Genomic DNA, 20,842 nt, shown 5'->3' on the forward strand with positions numbered 1-20,842 from the left:
AACACTTTTTCATAAGTCAATGGCACCCTCCTGTCTCAACAGAGGAGCGCAAGTACAGCAGAGGAGAAACACATGACAAACAACTGGTTTTCCTTGCTAAATACTTTAAACAATAGAAATATTTAATACAAATACAAGTCCCTTAAAATACATTCTGTATGAAAAACACAAATATTTTGCTGTGTTGGCAGGCCTCCCAACTCTGGATGTATTATAGGAGCTCAAGCAAAGCTTCACCAATATAAAACTTCGTAGATCGAGAATTCATTGTAGAAAGAGTCATAATTGACCTTGTTTGAGGTTTGAGGTGTCCTGTCAACAGTTTTACAGACGTCTCTTTTACAAGGGAGGTCTATAGGGAAAATGCTTTTTGGGCTGAAGGGGTGCCGCAAGTGACCTCTGTGAAAAATTGTCTCGAAGGCTTGGTGACATAACTCTTACAATACATCCCTGCTCCTGACATTAACAGACAGAAGTCATTATGACATGTGAAATGATGCAACGCTAATGTTACAACACAGACAGCCTGATTTAATTGTTAATAGAAGTAGCTACGCAGTGTGTGTGTGTGTGTGCATGCCAGTGTGCATCTGACTTCATAAGGCATGGGCTAATAAGGATAGCATTGTGATAAGGATAGTATCAGACACTACCATCAACATGTAAATATTGTTTGACACAGAGGGTACAAGTCACTTTTCTTGAAAAGGTTGAACTACAGAACCATGGAGTTCCCAATTTTTTAAAAACTTCATATAAATAATACCAAAAACTCGTCAAGTGTATCTTAGTGGAGGTTTTGCTGCAGCTGAGCAAACTGTCCTGTTAAGTCCTTAAAACAGCATCAGAGAAATGCTATAGCTAATTAGTTAATGTGTCCTGCACATACAAGTGCTCAGCCCACATGGACTTAAAATACACTCAAATACAGTTGCAGAGATGTAAAATTAGTCAAACATAAACAAGAATGAAACTTCCTATATTACATTGCAAACAAAACATTCAGTCATCTGTACCAAACTGTAATTAAATATGCAACACAAAAAGTTCCCTTCCTGAACTCAGCTCAAGTTTCTTATAATGATTCTTCCATACAAACTACATTTTAAATAATAGGGTATCCCTTAAATCATCATTGACATTAATATAATGAACAGAAAGTGGACTTTCTCTTCAGACCTACCTAAATCAAACAGCAAACAAAGCCTTTCCTCTTCAGGGAGAGCAGTGAACCTGCCCGTTTAGCTAATGGGAATGTACTTTAATGTATCTGTGCACACTGAGATCTTTGAATTTTGGATAAACTCTGCTTCACATAAGGCCAAACACCACCACACAACAGCTATATACTACACACACACATGTCCGTCCCAGACTCTACATGGTCTATACATTTGTTTACTTAAGTATATAGTGCCGAGTACAATTTCCTCTGGTCATATAATTTAAGGTTTTTTTTGTCAATGACTGTGAGCTAATGAGTGCCTGTTTAATATTCCTGAACAGATTTCATTCTTGGAGTCATAATCATCAAGGACCAATCTGTGTAACAAGTCAGGATAAGGATTTTACACTATTTTTCACAGGCTGGCCCACATACTGTACACACACACACACACACACACACACACACACACACACACACACACACACACACACACACACACACACACACACACACACACACACACACACACACACACACACAAAGAGTACTGTAAATCATCTAATAGTATCCACTGATACACTGTATTTAAAGAAAGTAAGGGTCTCAACAACTGATGATATGATGATAATAAACATTGTGTTATGTCCACTGCATCATAATGTCATGTTATTTTTTATTTTTTTCTTATCCTGACATTTGTTTTTAAATTTAAGAACTCGAAGAGAAATTGCGTGTCATTTCTGCAGACTCTGGCTTGCATGCACCGTCAGCTCCTTTTAGTCGTCCTGTCTACACTTAAAACCTGCTCAGCTCTGCAGGCTTTCGCCTGCCAGGCCCTCCATCTGTCCCAATTTTTGCGAATCCATGTCCTGTTTACAGCAGCATCGGCATCACAAAGAGAAAAATATTAGATTTATAATTGATATTAAACAAAGGTACGTCTCTTTTGTTTGAAAATGCTTTTTATTTGGGTGACACGTGATAAGAAAGGGGAAGAAAGCATAACAACCTCTTTATCCAGTGTGGCTGATGATGGAAAATGTGGCATTTTATTACATTTGATATTTCACTCCACATCTAAATACACACTATTCTATCCTGTTACTTGACATTTAAGTGAGAGCGTTTACAAAGAACAGGCAGGGTTTAGTCCCCAGAGTGCTGCATGATTATGAAACCAGTGCAGTCATGTGATGTCTTCTCTCATCATCATCATGAAGTTGGAAGACTGACCTTCCGCCAGCCACACAGTTTGCCATGCAGGGATTGAAGATTGCAATACAGCAGCAGTGCACTTGAGGCTACACTAGGGGCAGAGTTTGACCCCTCAAGTCTCAAAACATCACTAATCCGCGTCGGACATTCTGACACAGGCCATCACCGGCCCCGTTTGTACAAAGAAAACGGAGGAATTTCCGGCGCTAACATTGTCCCGGAGCGTGTGTGTGTGTGTGTGTGTGCGTGCGTGCGTGCGTGTGTGTGTGTGGGGCATCAAGCAGAGAGGCTCGGGCTGCAGCCTGGTGTGAGCGAGTCGGAGGGATTGGGAAGGTTGCACTATGACAGATAGTGCGCTACATGCGTGTGGCCGTCTCTGCAGTCGTTTCTAGCCAGTTTCTATTCGCAGGTTTCGGCGAGAAGTCGTGGGAATTGCGCGTTGACAGCTGGACCGCCCTGTGTGCCTTCATTGGAGGCGAGGAGTCAAGTCCACACGCTCTTTTAAGGTGAGTCTGCAGAGCGCTTGTTTTCTCCGAGCCTGAATGCAAGTTGCGGCATATTTCTGCTACAGTAGCTGACCGGGCGCTGTTCCCACATACACAGTTCACCACGGAGCCGCTGGCAGCGTGTCTCCTGCTGCTGTGGGCGCGCGCTCGACGCAGCTTTGGTGTTGTTTATTAACGCAGACAAACAGAGGATGGTCATTATAAAAAAACAACAACATGTTCAGTATTTAGATTTATGTCCTCTTTAGGAATCGTACGGAAAAGATGGGCGCTTCTGTCAGACCGTATAGGCCTATAATGGCATCACATGGTGTCAGAGAGGTTGGTGCAGAAACACATGTGGGCATTGACACCTAATGTTGGCTTTAAATATGATTGCACATAAAGAAACAATGTTTTCTGAAGATGTGATTGTGAGACTAAAATAGGGACTTTGAATAGAAATGAAAGGCCAGTAAATCAGTCATCTTTTGACCATAAATTACAGTCAGATTCGCATATGTTATTACAAAACGTGCTTTATGTTGCACAAGTTTGATATCCCATTGGAAATTTTAATTTGCCTATTCATCATCATATAATGATGTAAAACACTGATTTAAATGCTTGTTTACTGCAGTATTTAAAAAAACACAACTGATGTAAACAAATCACAATAGCATCATAGCAATAGATAAACACAACTAAATCAAAACTTTGGTTTAGTTGTGTTAAACTTTGTATTAAAGCACCTGCATCCTGTTTTGTTTTTATATTTGGGCAGTCCTTTGTTTAAGTTAGGATACAGCTTATTTTAAATGTGTAATTTAATGGAATTTTAAATGAGACTTCATGTTGATCTGAGCTCCATCATGCAGTTATTTATCATTGCATAATAGCAATTTATTAAATACAAAATGTTCTAGAGCAAACCTCACAGTTAAATCTGGTTTGCATCACATCACAGGACTAATAATCTATTGATACCCATTATGTAAATACTGAAGGGAGAAACACAATATTACAAAGGACTTTTAAACCCCTTTTAAATGGTACATTGGATGAATTTAAACATGAACTTCTTTGAGATGTCTGTGATTGTTTTGCTCATGTGTTATTTTTTCTGCTTCTCTCAGGTTTGTCTTTCAAAAGAGATCTTATTCTTAATGGGATTACCCAATTAAGGAAGTGTTATAATAATATTGACAAGAAGCCAAACTGTATTGCTGACTATTTTAGGTTTTATATAACTAATAATGATATAAATATATACAGTATATTTTTTGTATTTTTGTCTGTGTCATTATTATTCTGTTATCCTTTATCTGTAATTTAATTGTTTTTCTGTAAACAGTGTAACAGTAGAAGAAACAATACAAAAGCATTGCAGTGGTGGGGACGCCATGACTCAAGTAATGATCTCAGGACTTAGTTATTTAGTTGATCAAGAGAGAATGAATTGCTATTCTGATAATCAATTAATCATTTTAAGTATTTTAAGAGTAGATGCTAACATTTCAGTTTCTTAAATGTGAACAATATCTGGTTTCTTTAGTCCTCTGTGATAATAAACTGAATGTTGTCAGGTTGTGGACTGTCAGTTGGGACAAAATAGGACATTTTAGGTTATACCTTGGGTTTTGGGAAACAGTGATTGACATTTTTCACAATTTTCTGACATTTTATAGATCAGACACGTAATCGATCAAGAGAACATAATTGACAGATTAATCTTTAATGAAAATAAGTGCTAATTTCAGCCCTAAATACAAATACCAGAACAGAACATCTGTAAGTCTTGAGTTTCAATACAATGTAATGTTTTCACATTATTCTTTCAAAACTATTATAAACTGCTAAATGCTGTCTTATTCCTGCAACAGCAACGGCTTAAAGGGTTATGAAGGCTGCAAAACATCAAGCAGCAGTAGAGCACAGTGTTTACATTCACAATTTCAGAATAATTTAATATTCAAGTGTATTTTGATGAGAAAAAACTTTAAGTCACTTTCTGTGTTTGTAAACCTCTTTGTTCATATCAGGATGCAGAAATTGGCTATGGCACTACTTTTAAGCTTTACTTCTGTGGTTATCCTGCTGTTGAGCTTATAGCTGCACTGTTGCCTCAGTAGATTTATGGTTTACCTCTTCCTCATCTCCCCCAGATTTTTGTCCATTTGCCATTCAATGTCGAGTAGCACATATCTGAGGCTGCCCTGTGGCTGATCCTGACAATGCTTTCAACCAACCGCTCTGGAGGTGCGTGGGGATGAAATGGATGGAGCCCATGGCCAGACCACCGCACCAGCTCCCACCTCCCAGCATGTCCAGCTGCAGCAAGTCTCCCCCCAGTTCTGGAGAAGGTAGATGATATTATTTATCTGGCTTCGGGCCAAATCACTCATTTGGATTAGTGATGTAATGAAAACTGGGTATAAGATGAACTGAAAAGGCCTTCATAGTCCACAGTGCCATGAAAAAAGAATCATAGCTATAGATTCATTAAATGAGAATGCATTGAAACTTATCTTATCGTATAATATACAGTACTTTTTTTAGCATGACACATTGAATATAAATGGCTTTAAATGACCTTCAGTAAAATACGAAACAGAGGATAAATGTTAAAACCTGGGATTTTCTTCATCAGCTGCAGGCTCTAACTCCATGGCATGGGTGAAGATGTTCAAAAAACCTGGAGGAGGCCTGAAGAAATCTTACCAGCCTGGGAGCATGTTGTCTCTAGCTCTCACCAAAGGCCTGCTGAATGAGCCTGGCCAGAACAGCTGCTTCCTAAACAGCGCTGTTCAGGTGAGATCCATTTTCTGCCAGCTCTATATGACTGAAAAATACATACTTCACTCCACTGAAAGGAGTACAAAACAGTTTCAGTGCTTAAAAAAATCACCCACAGACTTGCCATCTGCCAAAAGTCAGTTGTGTTTTAGCTCTGGTTTGGTTTCTTGGTAGCTTAATTTTTGGTTTACACAGTTAGTGTTTCAGTGGCTTGTGTGAGCTCGCCATGATTGGGTTTGGGTGGGTTAGCGAGAGCTGCCACGAATCAAACCAGAAATAATGAGTTGAAACTGATTAAAAGCTGAGAAAAGATGCATAGTTGGGTATTCATTCTCAGTGGGATTGGCAGTAAGAAGAAAAAAAAAAATTCTTACCATCACCTTCAGGTCAGCATTGTTGTGTTTGTTCACAGGTGCTTTGGCAGCTGGATATTTTCAGGAGAAGTTTGAGGCAGCTCTCAGGTCACTTTTGTCTCGGTGATGCCTGCATTTTTTGTGCATTAAAGGTTTGTAGACTGTTGCACTTGGAGATAAACCAGCCATTATTTTTGTTGAATGTTATTTTAATGTAATTTCTCTGATACTGGTTTGATGCTGTAATAATTATCTATGAAAGTAAAATTGTTCATGAATTATATATAATTGATAATTTGGTAATACAATTATAATGTGGTTTTGTGACTGCTGATTATTTGTCGTTTTCAGAGTATATTCAGCCAGTTTCAGCAGAGCAGGGAGCGTGTACTCCCCTCCGACAGCCTGCGTAACGCACTTGCTGAAACTTTTAAAGATGAGCAACGCTTCCAGCTGGGCCTGATGGATGACGCTGCTGAGTGCTTTGTATGTTGACACTGCACCTTAGGCTTTTAATCAAAAATAATATTTAGTAGACGGAAGACCTCCCAAAAGAAAATGGGATTTAAATAATGTCATGGTGCTCCCTGCTCTGAATATGACACTGAACACTGACAAAACTGTTTCAGCACTGTGTCATCAGCAGTTATATCTACTGTGTGTGAAGGTGCATTCTGGGCTCTTGTTTTTTATCAACCCTGTTAGGATTGTGGACCCGATTTAATTGAGTTTGTCTGTTTTCATTACTGTACACTAGACCTTAAAAAAATACTTGTACACAGTTCATGTTGAATTGTCAATAGGAAAAAAAGGGGGAATCCCGGTAATTAAATTAAATTAAAAATCTATGCTTTCAGTGCAGAATTTTTTTTAAATGTATTTAAGATCTGCAGCAAGTTTTAATCCTTTGTAATTCTGCTAATTTCTGCAAGTGTTACTCAGCTTTGTTGTCACAAATATACTTTTTGACTAGCAAAAAAACACAAAGCTTTATGTTTTTCATATGTTTTACAAACATGTGAGTATGATAACTTCACATTCAGTGAGCAAACACAGAGAAGCTGAATTTAAAGGTTTTACTATATACTCTAATCCTTCATTTGCTTTGCAGTCTGTTGTATGGTTGCATATATTCACTGTTTGCATTGTAACTTCTCTTATATCCTACATGTTAGGAGAACATCCTGGAGCGAATTCATTTGCACATAGTTTCAGACGCTGCAACTGATGCTTGTTCATCCAAATCCTGCATCACCCATCAGAAGTTTGCGATGATGCTTTATGAGCAGGTAACTAATCATTTCAGTACAATCACTGTCATCTTAGCTGCTAAACGTTATTGAAAAGCAACACAATACTGATGTGTGTTAATGATAAGTACATAATAGTTATAAAGAAACGGATATAAACAATAATAACAACAGAGAAAGACTCCTATAGCTGCTATAACTAAATGTGAAAGTTAATAAATATGCACATGCCATTTATAAAATGTATTAAAATACAAAATGTAGTCATTAAAATAAAGTTAACGTTTTTCTTCTTTTTTCCTTTTTTTTTTTTTTGCAGTTTGTGTGTCGCTGTTGCGGTGCATCCTCAGACCCCCACCCATTCACAGAATTTGTACATTATGTGTCGACCACTGCTTTATGGTGAGTACTTGATTTATTGCCATGGCTTTAAAAATGGGATACAAAAATCAGGCCAGAGTGCTAATCCTGATTTAAATGTCAAAGTATTAAATAAGGTTACTAAAAATGATTTGAATTTTAAGCATTTCAGATCAATTCTTTCCTGTCATTCAGCTACTGTAGCTAAAGGCTCAAAGTAAATGTGAGTGTTTTCCTTTTTACTGTAGTCTTACATTTGGATATTCATAGTCAGAAACTTGGCTCTAAGAAGGAATCCAATGGATATATTAATGCCCAAAAACCCTTTTTTATTTGAGGTGAGGTGAAACGTTTTTTGTGACCATCGCTTGTCTTGTCAACCAGGCCTGATAATTATCAGTGGTATTTCCCAAAGGTTGGACTGAAGATGGGATGATAGTTATTTGGTCACATTGTTGTGGAATTGAACATGGCTGTTTGAATGCACACTCAGAGACTTCTGGCAGCAGAGCAACTAACTTCCATTTAGCTCTCTGCTAATTTGAAATAAATGAAATAAATAAATCGTGCAGCTCTTCTAGACTTTCCAGATGTTATTGGACCAAATGGATCAAATTATGGTAATGAAACGAATAATTTTGCTAGTTATGTGATGCAATCACCCACTGTTTTACAGTTGCAACATCAGCAACTGAGTAGGCTACATTGGAGCCTCTGACATAAGCACATGTAAACAGTGTTTTTGTAATTACTCTCACTGCCACAAGGGGGAGAAAAAAGTCCTGCACTCCAGCTTTAATATAAACAAATATAAAGTACAGCCCAATCTTAATCTGTTCATATTGATTACTAGAACACTGTTCTTGTCTTGGCATGAAGTTCATTAAAAATATATAAGTTGTGGTAATGGAACGTATTCACTGAGTGCAGTAATGTGTCTGACTTTTTCAATAAAATACCAACCATCTACTATCCATATAGTTTCTATGTTTGTGCACAGCCAACAGGTTGATCGCACGTTGGGGAAGAGCGAGCGACTGAGGTCAGACATGTTCGGAGAATTGCTGCAGGCAGCAAACAACACAGGTGACCTCCGAAGTTGCCCGGTATGTGATTCGGAATAGACATTGTTTTCTTATGAAGTGGTGTCTCAATACCTTTCGCTGTCTTTTTTTCCAAAACATCTGTCTAAATTCAAACAGCTGACTCATCACAGCCAACTATTGATGAATAATTTAAACGTTCAGCTAAGTTGTCATGTTACTGTAAAATGGGCACAAAAATGATTCTTGCAACTATGCAGAGTACACTCCGTGCTTTCTGATGTGACACTGCACTTGAAGCGGACGGAAGGAGATGGTGCGAGACAAGTGTTAGGATATAAATAGCAGTAAGGGCTTATCTAGTGTTTTTCTCTCATCTGTATTTGCTGCTGCCGTCTTCCTCTTCAGTGCGCATCAGTTTGTTGAAGCTGAGTGATCTGTTCCCTCAACTAATTATTCTTCCAGAAACTGCAAGCTGCAGTACTGACTTAATGACACTGATGTGCAGATGATACATGCTCTCCGACTCTTTTTATATCCTTCAAAGAGTCCTTGTTATGGCATTTTGAAATGTTAAGTCAGAGGTTATATTTTAGTTTTGACGATGTGTGTGAGGCAAAGAGAGTTAAAGAAATGAAACTGCAGAAAGCAGACAACTTCCAATTACAGTATGCTGTTGTTTGTCAAGACACAGAAATAGAAATAGCAATGCCTAAGCTAACGGCTTATTTCAATTAAATTATAATTAAATTAAATTATAAATGATTGGCTAGTGGTTACCCCCTGCTTCCAGCCTTTGTGGTAAGATGGGCAAAATATTGTCAAGTATCTCAGTCTTAAACACACATAGAAATTAATATTGAAATCACCCTGATCAACTATCTTTCTGTAAGATAGCAAATAAGAATGTTTCCCGAAAGAGGGCACATCTTTAAAAGAAAATCATACCTCTGTGCTTCTTGAGAACTTTAGGAATAAAACGTTTTTCTTGTATTTGCATCTATATTAATACAGGCTCACATGTGTTTTTATTCATACTTTGCAGAGTGACTGTGGTCAAAGTATCAAGATCCGTCGTGTGCTCATGAACTGCCCAGAGATCGTCACTATAGGATTTGTGTGGGATGCTGAGCAGTCTGATCTTACGGACGATGTCATCAGGTCACTTGGCCCACGTTTGAACCTGTGTGGGGTAAGAGCTGACCCAAGAATAGTGTCATCATCTGCATCTTCTTTGAACACTGTCTATTGAGAGAATGGACATTTGTGCTGCTAACAATCACTCATATACTCATGTACATGTACTTTTGTTTTTATATACTTTGCAGGTCAGACTCATGTAATCTTTCATAAAAGAAATCGACAGGCTATCTATAAATGTAGTTTTTATCATAGGACTTAGCATCTGCCAAAGAGCAATATGTGGAGATCAAACTTGCCTCAATTTGCTCTCTTTCAGCTTTTTAACCGTGTCACTGATGAAAATGCCAAACGGAGTGAGCTACATCTGGTGGGGATGATCTGTTTTTCGAGTAAACATTACTCAGCCTTTGCCTATCACACCAAATCTTCAAAATGGATGTTTTTTGATGATGCTACTGTAAAGGAGGTTAGGACCTCTGCTATTAATCTGCTTTACTCCGTCCAGAAATCTGGTACCTGTTACTGCATGTTACATGCTCTTAAATCACTCTTTTCTTTTTCACAGATTGGATCCAAATGGAAAGATGTTGCCTCTAAATGTATCAGGGGACATTTTCAACCACTTCTGTTGTTTTACACCAATCCTGAGGGAACTCCGGTGTCTAATGAAGATGCACCGAGACATTCAACCATGTGTCCCCGGTACAAAGCCCAAGTAAATGGAGATGTGAAGGGTAAGACAATTCTTACTATCTTGCCTAACACTCAAACTCCTCATGGGCATCCAAGATATTTAATAATACACTCAAAATATAGGTTGAAACAAAATATAGAGAAACATTGGACTTTGCCTCCAGCTCATTCAGTATTATTTTCTTATGTCAGGACATCTTCAATAAATGACTGCTTACTAAACACACATTTAGTCATGGATGAACAGGGCAGTCACTTGCCAAAAACAATTAAATTAGATTAACTGAATACTAAACAATAAAATAGAATATTAATATGCATGTGTGCGTAATGATATGTGTGTTTCTACAAAGCTATTATAAACCCATATTTTAATGCACGTTTCATGTTTACTTTAATCATTTATTCATCTTTGAAGTATCTTAAGTACATTAAGTAAACTTAGTAAAGTATTTAAGAACTAGCTAAGTTTTAATTAAAAAAAATAGAGAGCAGACTTTTATATCTTCTAACTGTAACACAGATGTTGATGTGAAAAGCCTGAGAGGTACTGCAGTGATACTCACGTCACATGCAGATGAAAGGCTCCTGGAAATCAACTTAGATGAAAAGAGTTTGGCTGCACACTGACTCCAAACCACAAATGTATTAACAACAATATGGACAACACTACATACCATTATATTCATATCTATATACAGTCAGTTACAGTTTTTTGATAACAGATGTTAATTGCTGTCAGAAAGCAATCATGAACATTGTGAATATTCTTTTCTTATGTGTCAGGGAAGTTGAGGTGAAATGAAACTGCAACATAGTGGTGAAAAGCAGTAACAATAAGAAGGCACGATAGAGATCAAAATGAAGAACAATAGTCAATTCCATTTGTCTAATTTTATTTCAGAAAAATCTCTTTTAGCATCTGGGTATTTTTTCTAAAAGTATTGTTAATTGGCATTAAACATAAAGCAATGCCATTACTTTTGACAACAATGATTTCACTCCACAAATGACAGTTATGATTTGTGTTGGGATTGAGAGAGAATGCTGTTAAACCGCAGTCAGAGCGATTGCCCCACCCTGTGTGCTGGCTTGAACTTGACATGAGGATGATGCCTCTGTTGCACGCAGATTACCACCCACGCCTCCCTGCCTAATCCCTGTTCCTGTAGCCAAGCACACCCATGCTCCTGCTGTACAGCTAGACATTTCCGATGTTTGCCTCCATCAATTTATTTGCTTGTTTTTTTGGCAATGTGGCCTTGCCAGTTTAGATGGATTGTTTTGCTTTAGTGTGGTGCCCAGACACTCTGACTGGCATGGGACTGGAGCTTTTTTTATGTGGAAATAAGTGTAAGTAATTGATTTTTTTTGTTTGTGTCTCAGGAGTCAAATATTGTTCAGTTTTATAAATATTTATTTTGTGCATTATTTATTGTTGTGATTTTTCTAAAATTAGATTTTCTTTGGATTTTACTGATGTAGACATATTATTTTAAGCAGTATGTAGTGTTATGAGTTTTTTTCACTGTCTCTTCATGTCCATAAGACAACTCCAACTAACCAAGACAGCTTTCTTGCAGTGTCATACTTGCATTACTAAGCCACTGAGTCTCTTTCTAACTTCAGGCGACATCATGAAGTGTGTTTTGCCTAATTACTTGGCAGTTGTGTTAAGTGTACTAAATCTAGTATCCTTTTTCAGTGGAACCACTCAAATGTCAGCATTAGACTACATGAACAAATCTGAAAATCCATAATACTACAGCTTACTCACTGCTTACTCACCACTGTTGTAACATCCAGCAGGCGTGCAGATGCATGGAGTAGTATACATTTATTTGTTTAAGCATTTAACTCACCTGTTTCCTATTCACAGTGTTATACTGTTGTGTTTTACACATCTTTAAAATATGAAGCATCTTTTTGAAGTCCAGTACTCATTAAAAGAGTAAAATCAAATATAAAGAAGGAAACAGTTTTGTAGAAAGTGGTTTAATACGCAGGAAGTTGCTGTTGTTTGTCCGTTTATTATTGCAGCATGTTTTTGTTAAAAATGTTTTATTAGCAGTCTAATTTAGAAGAACAATAAAACTGAAAAAGTGGCAGCTGTGCTAATTTGGAGGCAGATGTTTTGGGCGGCTGTGGCTCAGGAGGTCTGATCCCCGACTCCTCCTGTCCACATGTCAAAGTGTCCTTGAGCAAAATACTGAACCCTAAATTGCTCCCGATGGTTGCGCCAGCACCGTGCTTGGTACCTTGCCACCATCAGTGTGTGAGTGTGTGTGCGAATGGGTGAGTGAGCAGCAGAAACATTGTAAAGTGCTTTGGATAAAAGTACTATATAAATGCAGCCATTTACCATTTTACCATTTATGTTTGCAGCTCACATCATTGTTGTTTGTCACATAGCCCTGCTCACTACAGGGGAAATAAACACAACACAGAGCGGGCAAGAGTGTACTTTTAACAAGGTTAATAATGCAGTGGCATTTTTTTGTTTCTTAAGAGTTTTCGATTTGTCTCCCGCCTGTTCTGCAACATGAAAGAAGGTGAGAGTGCATCGCAAAATCCAAATCAATCAGCATTGTGTGCTGCACTAAAATTTGTAATGAATAAATGGGGATGAGTAAGTAATGACCTGGCCGAGTATCTGAAGCCCACTATCTAAAGTAACAGTGCACAGCACAGTGTGACCTTGTATGGACAGTGTACATTTGTTTCCCAGCACAAGATGCAAAAGATGCAGAGTGATACTATAGAACTCCTAATAACCTTATACAAGAGAATTGCATGTTGTTTAGCAGTCACTGATGTACATTTTATGTCACACACTGATTGTTTTTTTAAGTGTCATTCAAGTTTTTCTTTATGCAGATAAAGGGAATTTAGGGCAGAATGACAATCATTTACTACAAAAAAATATATTTCTAAACATCAAGTAGAGCAGCCACTCATCAGCCATTTCAATTTTTTTTTTTCCTCAGTGAAAAATCCGCTTGGCAGTCCAAATAAATTCCAGGAACCTTTCACAGAGAGTTTGCAGAGACCAGGTGAAACATCAAAAAAGGATAGGGGGCATCGAAGAACTGACCCATCCCAACACAAAGGTAGAGCATTGTGTCTGCATCATTCTGTAAGTTTGAGGGAAACATTAACAATGGCCAGGCAAAAACAAAGACGTTCAAATGCAAGCCAGTGTAAGTAACTACTATCTAGCAGAACAAGATCAAATAGTTGCCCTACAAATGATCCATGTTCATTTTCTTTAGAGATGGCACATGCAAGATCTCCAGAGAATGGGCCGAGGCATCCTGGGGACCAAAAATGTAAAAGCCATCCACGTTCTGAGAAGACAACAAACTATTCAAGCAGAGGATCTCAGGAGCCACGTGGACAGTCCCTCAACACACAGGGTAGTGGGCACAGCAAGAAGAACAACACGTCCCTGAGTCCTTATGATCAGGACAGCTGCCAGGAGCAATGGGATAAAGGTGGGAGTGGAGGAAGCCGCAATAAATCCAAGTCTACTTGGAGACCCATTCGGGAGGTGTTAAACGTGGACAGTGTGCTGAATGAACTGGAGCAACGCCATCAACAGCAACACGACAGCCCCCAGCGCAGCAAGCCTTCATCCCAGGAACGGGTCCTTGCAGAGCAAAGTCGAGACCGTGAGCGTGAATGTGTTCGCAACAGAGAAGATCGGAAGCAGAAGTGTTTAATGACGATTTATGAGGATGACCAGCGGCATGAGACTGAAAGCCACAGCTCTGTAGAGTCAGAGAGCAGGGCCAACCAACAGAGGGGCAGCAGACTTAAAGGTGGCCCCAAGACGCTGCTGCGTAGTGACACCTGGACCATTCAAAGGACAGAGTCAGGCTATGAGAGCAGTGACAGACTCAGCAGTGGCTCCACCAATCCTGACTCACCTGGCGTTGATGGCTTTGTCGTTAAAGACCAGAGATTAACACCAGAGGCACAGTTGCAAAGGTAAGAAACAATCACACTGTTGTATGATGACAAATTGAGGCTTCACATTCAAGAAGTGGAAATACTATGAGTTAAAGGGGATGTACCAAGCACATTTCTAGGTGTATATATTATTGGGCTCTGCTGGTATATCTTTGCTTGATTTACAGTTAAAAAAACTCCTCATTTATCTTATACTGGGCCTTTATGCGGCCCTCTGTCTGAAGGTCAGCAAACAGCTGTAGCAGAATTTCACTTCCTTTTCTAGTTCTTCTAAAATACATCCATACATGTTTAAGTCCAAATCCTATCCAAAATATGCCAGTGGAAAACATGAACAACCCATGGACCAACCTTAGCAAGAATCTTAGCAAACAGTATACCGAGCTGATGGCTGTCTGTGGGCATGTGCAGACAATCTGATGTCATCATGAAGAGGAAGTTTAGGTTGCATTGCACACAAAGTGTTCAGAACAAGTTTTGGCTTTTGACTTGCAGGGAGCATTTTACATCTCACAAATACTGTATATTCACCTTAAGTTGTGGACCTTTTGCCATGTTTAACATAGATATCCGAAATTGTAAGAGAAAAATAACAGAAAATTACAGACAGCATGATAAGTCCCCTTTAAATAAATTTCAGCTTAGCTAGGTAGTGAATTACTTGAAAACCTGATTAATTGCAACAGCCAGTGTTTAACAGGTTAATGGAAATCAAGTAAAAACTGTTTAACTCATTATTTCATGGAGAAATCTGTCCAATAGCTGACAGTTAATTGTGGATCTTAAAACTGTCCCATAAATAACTTTTCTTATTTAGTAATTACTAATGGAGCTACCACATGGAAACAATCAAACTACTTTTACATAATTGAGGGGATTTTATTAACAATGTCTACCGACAAACCATATGCTTTTCATTTATTTCTCAGTACATTTTCTTACATACTTGCTGTGTTGCACCAGTTTGCTATTCTGAGATTCATGTGTGCTGCATAGCTACTATGTATACATCATCACTCAGAAATACATTTGATTTCCCTGGAAACAAAGATAAACTTAGCTTGAAAAACAACAGATGGCTTATTGAAATAATAATATGATATAACATATCAAATTTATATAACATATATTGTATTTAATGTAATATATATACTATCAAATGTTGAAACAAACCTTTATTGCATATGGTTTTATCAGATTCTCAAAGCCTTCTCAACAAAGACATTTCTCCTTGTTTGCTTCTGTGAACTTGAGATCTAAAATTTGTGGTAACTGAATTTTATGAAAAAACTGCAGTTTACTAAACTGTTAAATTAGACAATATATTCAAGTTTGTTAGAATGGTATATTGTAACATCTAATAATAAATGAGTTTCTTCAAATGTGCTGAACAATAATATTTAATGTCATATGAAAGTATTACTTGGTAATTATCTCTACTAATATATGTTTGTCTAAGGAACATGCACTTTATATGTCTGTTAATAGGAGGTGTACCGGGCAGGAGCTACTGTGAATATTACGGTCTCCGATTATTTGTGTACTTTTTTGTCATGTCATATCACCCTAAAGTGTACATGGTGCACAATTACATACTGAATTTTAAGTTCAAGTTCATAGTAGTCTCCTTCTAGTGCTGTTTGTGGGAATGAAAGGACATTATGTTTGCAAAATATCAGATATTATTCTAATTTAAATTAGGAGCTTTTTGTCAAAAAATAAAAACTGAATCTCTTGTTGAGTAAAGTTCATTTACAGTGTGAAGTTACAGTATACACCATCATTCAAAAGTTTGAATACACCTTCCCATTCACTCGAATTAGAAATGGTGTCCAAACGTTTGACTGGGACTGTATATGGTTTGTAAATGAGGCCTTTAAAAACAGCAAAGTATCTCAGTGTTCATTACTACATGTGAATTAAACTCAATAAATCACATTTTTGGGATCTCAGAATACAGATGGAACCAAGCAGATAATTCATTTAGAAATGTATTTGTTTCAGTCATTTTGCCAGTTCTGTCATCTGCCCACCTTACACAAAATATTTGTTTGTTTGCTTGTTTCTGCGCAGATGTACGGATCTGTTTTAAACATGCTAAATATAATCTTACTTTTGTTTTCAGCCTGCTGCACCAAAAGGGAGGTGATGCAAAATCAAGTATAACATCTTCACCTTCACACAACGGCAAGTTCCCAGATTTAAAGGGCTTCCTCAGGTTTTCCTGGCACAGTAAAAAAGTCTTAATAAATGCAATATGTGGAATAATCACAACCAAAAGGTCTGATGTGTATTCGTGATGTGTAATTAAATTATTAGGACTGGTATTTTAATAAGTTAAATAAATGTACGGTTATGATATAATAGCTTGACATTTTATAGTCAGTGCTCAAACACAAAACCTTGAAAAACATGAAAACAAGATGAAAATGTATTAAAAAAACATGATTTAGAACATAAAAGAACATCTCATTGCATATTAAATACATCTAATCTGCAATACCAATTTAGTCTTTCAGTAATTATAATACGTGAATATAAAATGGCAGTACACATTTTCATTAAATATTTGCATGCCTTTTTAATCTCAGGAAGACTTTTACTCCATGTAAGTACAGTAGTTACTTTCTACAAGAAAGATGATCTACAGTATTCAAAGGAGTTCTTTCTTTCACATTTTCTTTCTTTTTCTGTTTTGTATGATATCTCAAATTTTGTTCATGTTATATTCACAAAATGAACAAATAAGATGTGATAAGCTTCCCATACTGATAATGTGAGAGTAATTTAAAAATTGAAGAATGTGTGGGTTGATTTCTGAGCTTGTACTGGCTTCTTTAACCTTTTCACCCGGTCAGCCCTGCACAGGCATTAATCTGATGATAATCCCACAAAGCTCATTGAGATAGCACAGCTGGGCATGACTGCTGGCATTGTCATAAATATCTTTCTGTTTCAATGCAGTGCTCTGAATGTGCTGCACTCGATACTTTATCAAGGCTATGAGCATTTAGAGCCAGTGTTTCCAACCAACCGCTTTTATCCTTGCACAGACCTCTCCAGGGCAACAGCAAAGAAAAAAATAACACATCTATTTTTAAAGGGAAGGAATTCAGCACCACGCTCCCTCTCGCTGCGCTGGTGCACGAGTGAGCGTGCAGAGTGGCTCATCCAGCTGTGAGGAAGTCTTGTTAGATTAACACTCTGCTGCCACCTTGTGTCTGGAGAGGACAACAGTGTCATAGTCAGATACAGTATAGTGTGGTCCCTGTTCGTGCTTTGCATGCCACATTTCTTCTTGAGATTCACTTTGCTTTAATTGTTTTTTTGGGGGTTTTTTGTGATCAATTTTTTAGCTTTGCTATAATTGTTGTATGTTAGAAGAGGATTAGGGGGAAAGTGAAAAAGTATCTGACCTCTGACATTAATCTCTGAATTCCCAGAAAAATAAATCTGAATTATGAGACTAAAGCCTGAAATCTTTGATTTAGCAGAATTTTGACTTCATTCTCAGGATTATTAATTCTATCAAACTTCTGAGAAAATTATCAATCTCAGCACTCCAATCTTTTTTTCACGAGTCTCTAATACTCATTCTCTTTATTGTTTTTTTTAAATGATGAACAAAACGTAACATATGTTAATATTCAGATTTATATCTTCTAATTATATTGTGATCAGTTTACTTTTAGTCCAAAATAATGGTGTTGCACATTTTGCTCTGCATTATTTAAATTTAAAGAGTAAAAAATCAATTATAGTTTGTAATTTTACATATGTCTTGATATTTTATAGGTAAACATCAACCCAAACCTCAGGGAAAGAACCATGACCAAGTTTCACATTCACATCTTAAGTGCAGTCCAAGTTCAAGGTAGGGCCCTTCATTATAAATTATATATAACCTGTTCTAATATGTACATGTAAGGACTTGTAGGTTGGATTTCTGTAATATTTAATGATCATTCTCTACAAAAATTATCTCTTGTAGACGGAAATCAAAGTACACTTCTAGTACTTCTAGAAAGGCAGTATCTTCAGAGAGGGACTCCACTGGTGCAGATAACAGGCAGAGTGAGCAGCAGGAGCTGACAAACTGTAGAGGGCACACTGGAGAAAGTACAGCCCTGCGGCACATTACAAAAACCAGCAGCTCAGAATGGAACAGCTCCGATGATCTCGCTCTCTCAGAGCCAGAGGACAGAGACGGCACTTACTGCTCCTGCAACAGCGAGGCTGTTGCCTCTGATTCCCAGTGTCCTCATATCACCCTGCCATACCACCCTCCCAGCAATGTGACTGCAGAACCTCTCCAACTGAACAATCAGCGTCAGCTTGGCACGACAGGGTCGCCTCACCTCCGACCCGCCCAGCGGGTCTCTCCTCACCTGGGTGAAACAAGTCAAGCCGTGTTTCGCCCAAGGATGCTTCAAGAACCCTTCCAGTCCAGTCTTCGTCTTTCAACCGCATCCTATGTAAGTCCTCACAGGAAGCCTGACATGTCAGGCCTCCGAACTTTCTCAGATGCAAGCTCCAAGTCGGGCTCCGACCCGGAGAGGAGTACCCCTTCATCATGTGAAAGTGAGGAAAGACTGACTGGATGCAGAATGGAACAGGCTCAAGAGGTTTCTCTGACAACATACTTCAATGTGGATAACTGTATGACGGAAACATACCGTCTCAAGTATCACAACCAGAGGCCTCTTGTCCTATCGGCCACGGTGCCACGGGCAGCAGTTGCTACTGAGCGCAGAGATACCAGCCATACACTCACCACAGACACACACTCACAAGATGTGCCAAAAGCCAGACCTGAAACAAGTAAGCCTCTCTAGATATGATTACAGACCTGAAAGTTATCGGAAAAGGACAGAAATGACAAAGTCCAGTTTTCTTTGTTGGTGTGTCACAGTATGTACAGAGTAGTTTCATAAAACAAGATTGTTCTTCTTTTTTTTCTTTACAGGCCATAATAGCAATAAACCCACAGCAAAATGGAACCCAGTGACAGCCAAAGGACTGGATGAACGTGGTTTTTTATGAGTGTTACTTGGTAAGTTTTGTTTACACAGATGGACAGTGGTCAGTAGAGAAACTAACTGGATGCCAAAGAGTTTACAGAATGGAAACATTGTTCTGAAGCCTGACACCTCCAAATTGAGTGGAATTTATTTATGCAAGCCTGTCACATAAGTAAAACCTATTTTGAAATGTTGTTGCGTATTGTTTGATGGATTATCAACTATCACATATACTGTCTTCCACTGTCCCGCAGTGTTGCTGCAACAAGGTTTTGTTCAACCAAAATCTAGGCTGTTTTAAAGTTTGCACAGAAGGTTTTTGAGTCTTCTTTTACTCGCCTGATGGTACGTTTAAATGTTTATTTTTTTATTTCTGCTACAGTTCTGCAGAAATGCTGCAGAATGAAGACATACTAGTATTTTAAAGATAAAGCGTGAGAGATTGTGCTGAGCCTCAGTTTACTGGGTTTGGCAATTAAATGAAAAGAAGGAATGAATTGCGTTGACATGGCACAGCATGTTTGAGTGTACTTAACAGGAATATGATGTCATTCTACACAACAATATAAAACCGACTGAAGGTTTGCATTAACGTCAGGTTAAAGATAGCTTATTTATGTGCACCTGTCAACACAGGATTCACTTATATAAGACTATAAAACCTTTATAATTAATATCTGGGCAGCTCACTGGCTTATATTGAGGGCTCGGCAGGACACAGATATTGCAACATGTACTTTAAGTTACTGATTTGTTTCAGCCCTTATCAGTTATCAGTTATTTTACAACATATATGTGTTAATGAATGACTGAGGGCTGTCGACTTATTTGGCTGTAAAAATCTTCGACAAAGATTATTGTCAGTTTGTTGATTTATGTGATTTGCTAAATTCAGATGCAGATTTCACGCCATTACTCATAAATATGTACATATCTTGGAGAGACACAGTTTCTCAAAAATGTAATTTTGCATGACTGCATTCAACAAATTACACTATTTGTTGACTACTGTGTTCTTTTGATGGGGCAGCCCTCAGGTTATTCAGTAGGTCGCTATATATAATTATGCAACCTTGTGTTTTCTACCTTTGATTGTGCTGTCTTGTAATCCTGTTTTGTAATTTACACTGATGTCAAATCATATTTTTTCAGTCTTCCTCTTAAAGTAGTCAGATTTAAACAGGTCTGTATTTGCAGGTATTTTAAAACAATGCCAATTAAATTCATATTTCTATCTGACATTATATGACCATACAACACCCACAACGAGTACTCTTATTCATTAGAATAATGTTCTGAAACCTGCATGTGGCTTTTTTACAAAGTCTTACTAGCTGGGTATA

At 37.9% G+C, this 20,842-nt stretch overlaps 1 protein-coding gene across 1 annotated transcript; it reads left to right on the forward strand.

Moving 5' to 3' along the window:
- The first annotated feature begins 6,464 nt into the window (after window positions 1–6,464).
- On the forward strand, window positions 6,465–19,521 carry usp53b (ubiquitin specific peptidase 53b). The gene is made up of 13 exons (XM_062435559.1): window positions 6,465–6,503; window positions 7,193–7,306; window positions 7,587–7,669; window positions 8,628–8,733; window positions 9,716–9,862; window positions 10,130–10,279; window positions 10,379–10,547; window positions 13,494–13,616; window positions 13,779–14,496; window positions 16,604–16,665; window positions 18,274–18,352; window positions 18,470–19,299; window positions 19,445–19,521. The coding sequence occupies exons 1-13, from the start codon at window positions 6,480–6,482 to the stop codon at window positions 19,519–19,521; spliced, it is 2,682 nt and encodes an 893-aa protein (XP_062291543.1). The 5' UTR covers window positions 6,465–6,479.
- Window positions 19,522–20,842: the final 1,321 nt, after the last annotated feature.

The sequence above is a fragment of the Scomber scombrus genome, chromosome 2 (assembly GCF_963691925.1).
Source record: "Scomber scombrus chromosome 2, fScoSco1.1, whole genome shotgun sequence".
NCBI classification, from domain to species: Eukaryota; Metazoa; Chordata; class Actinopteri; order Scombriformes; family Scombridae; genus Scomber; species Scomber scombrus.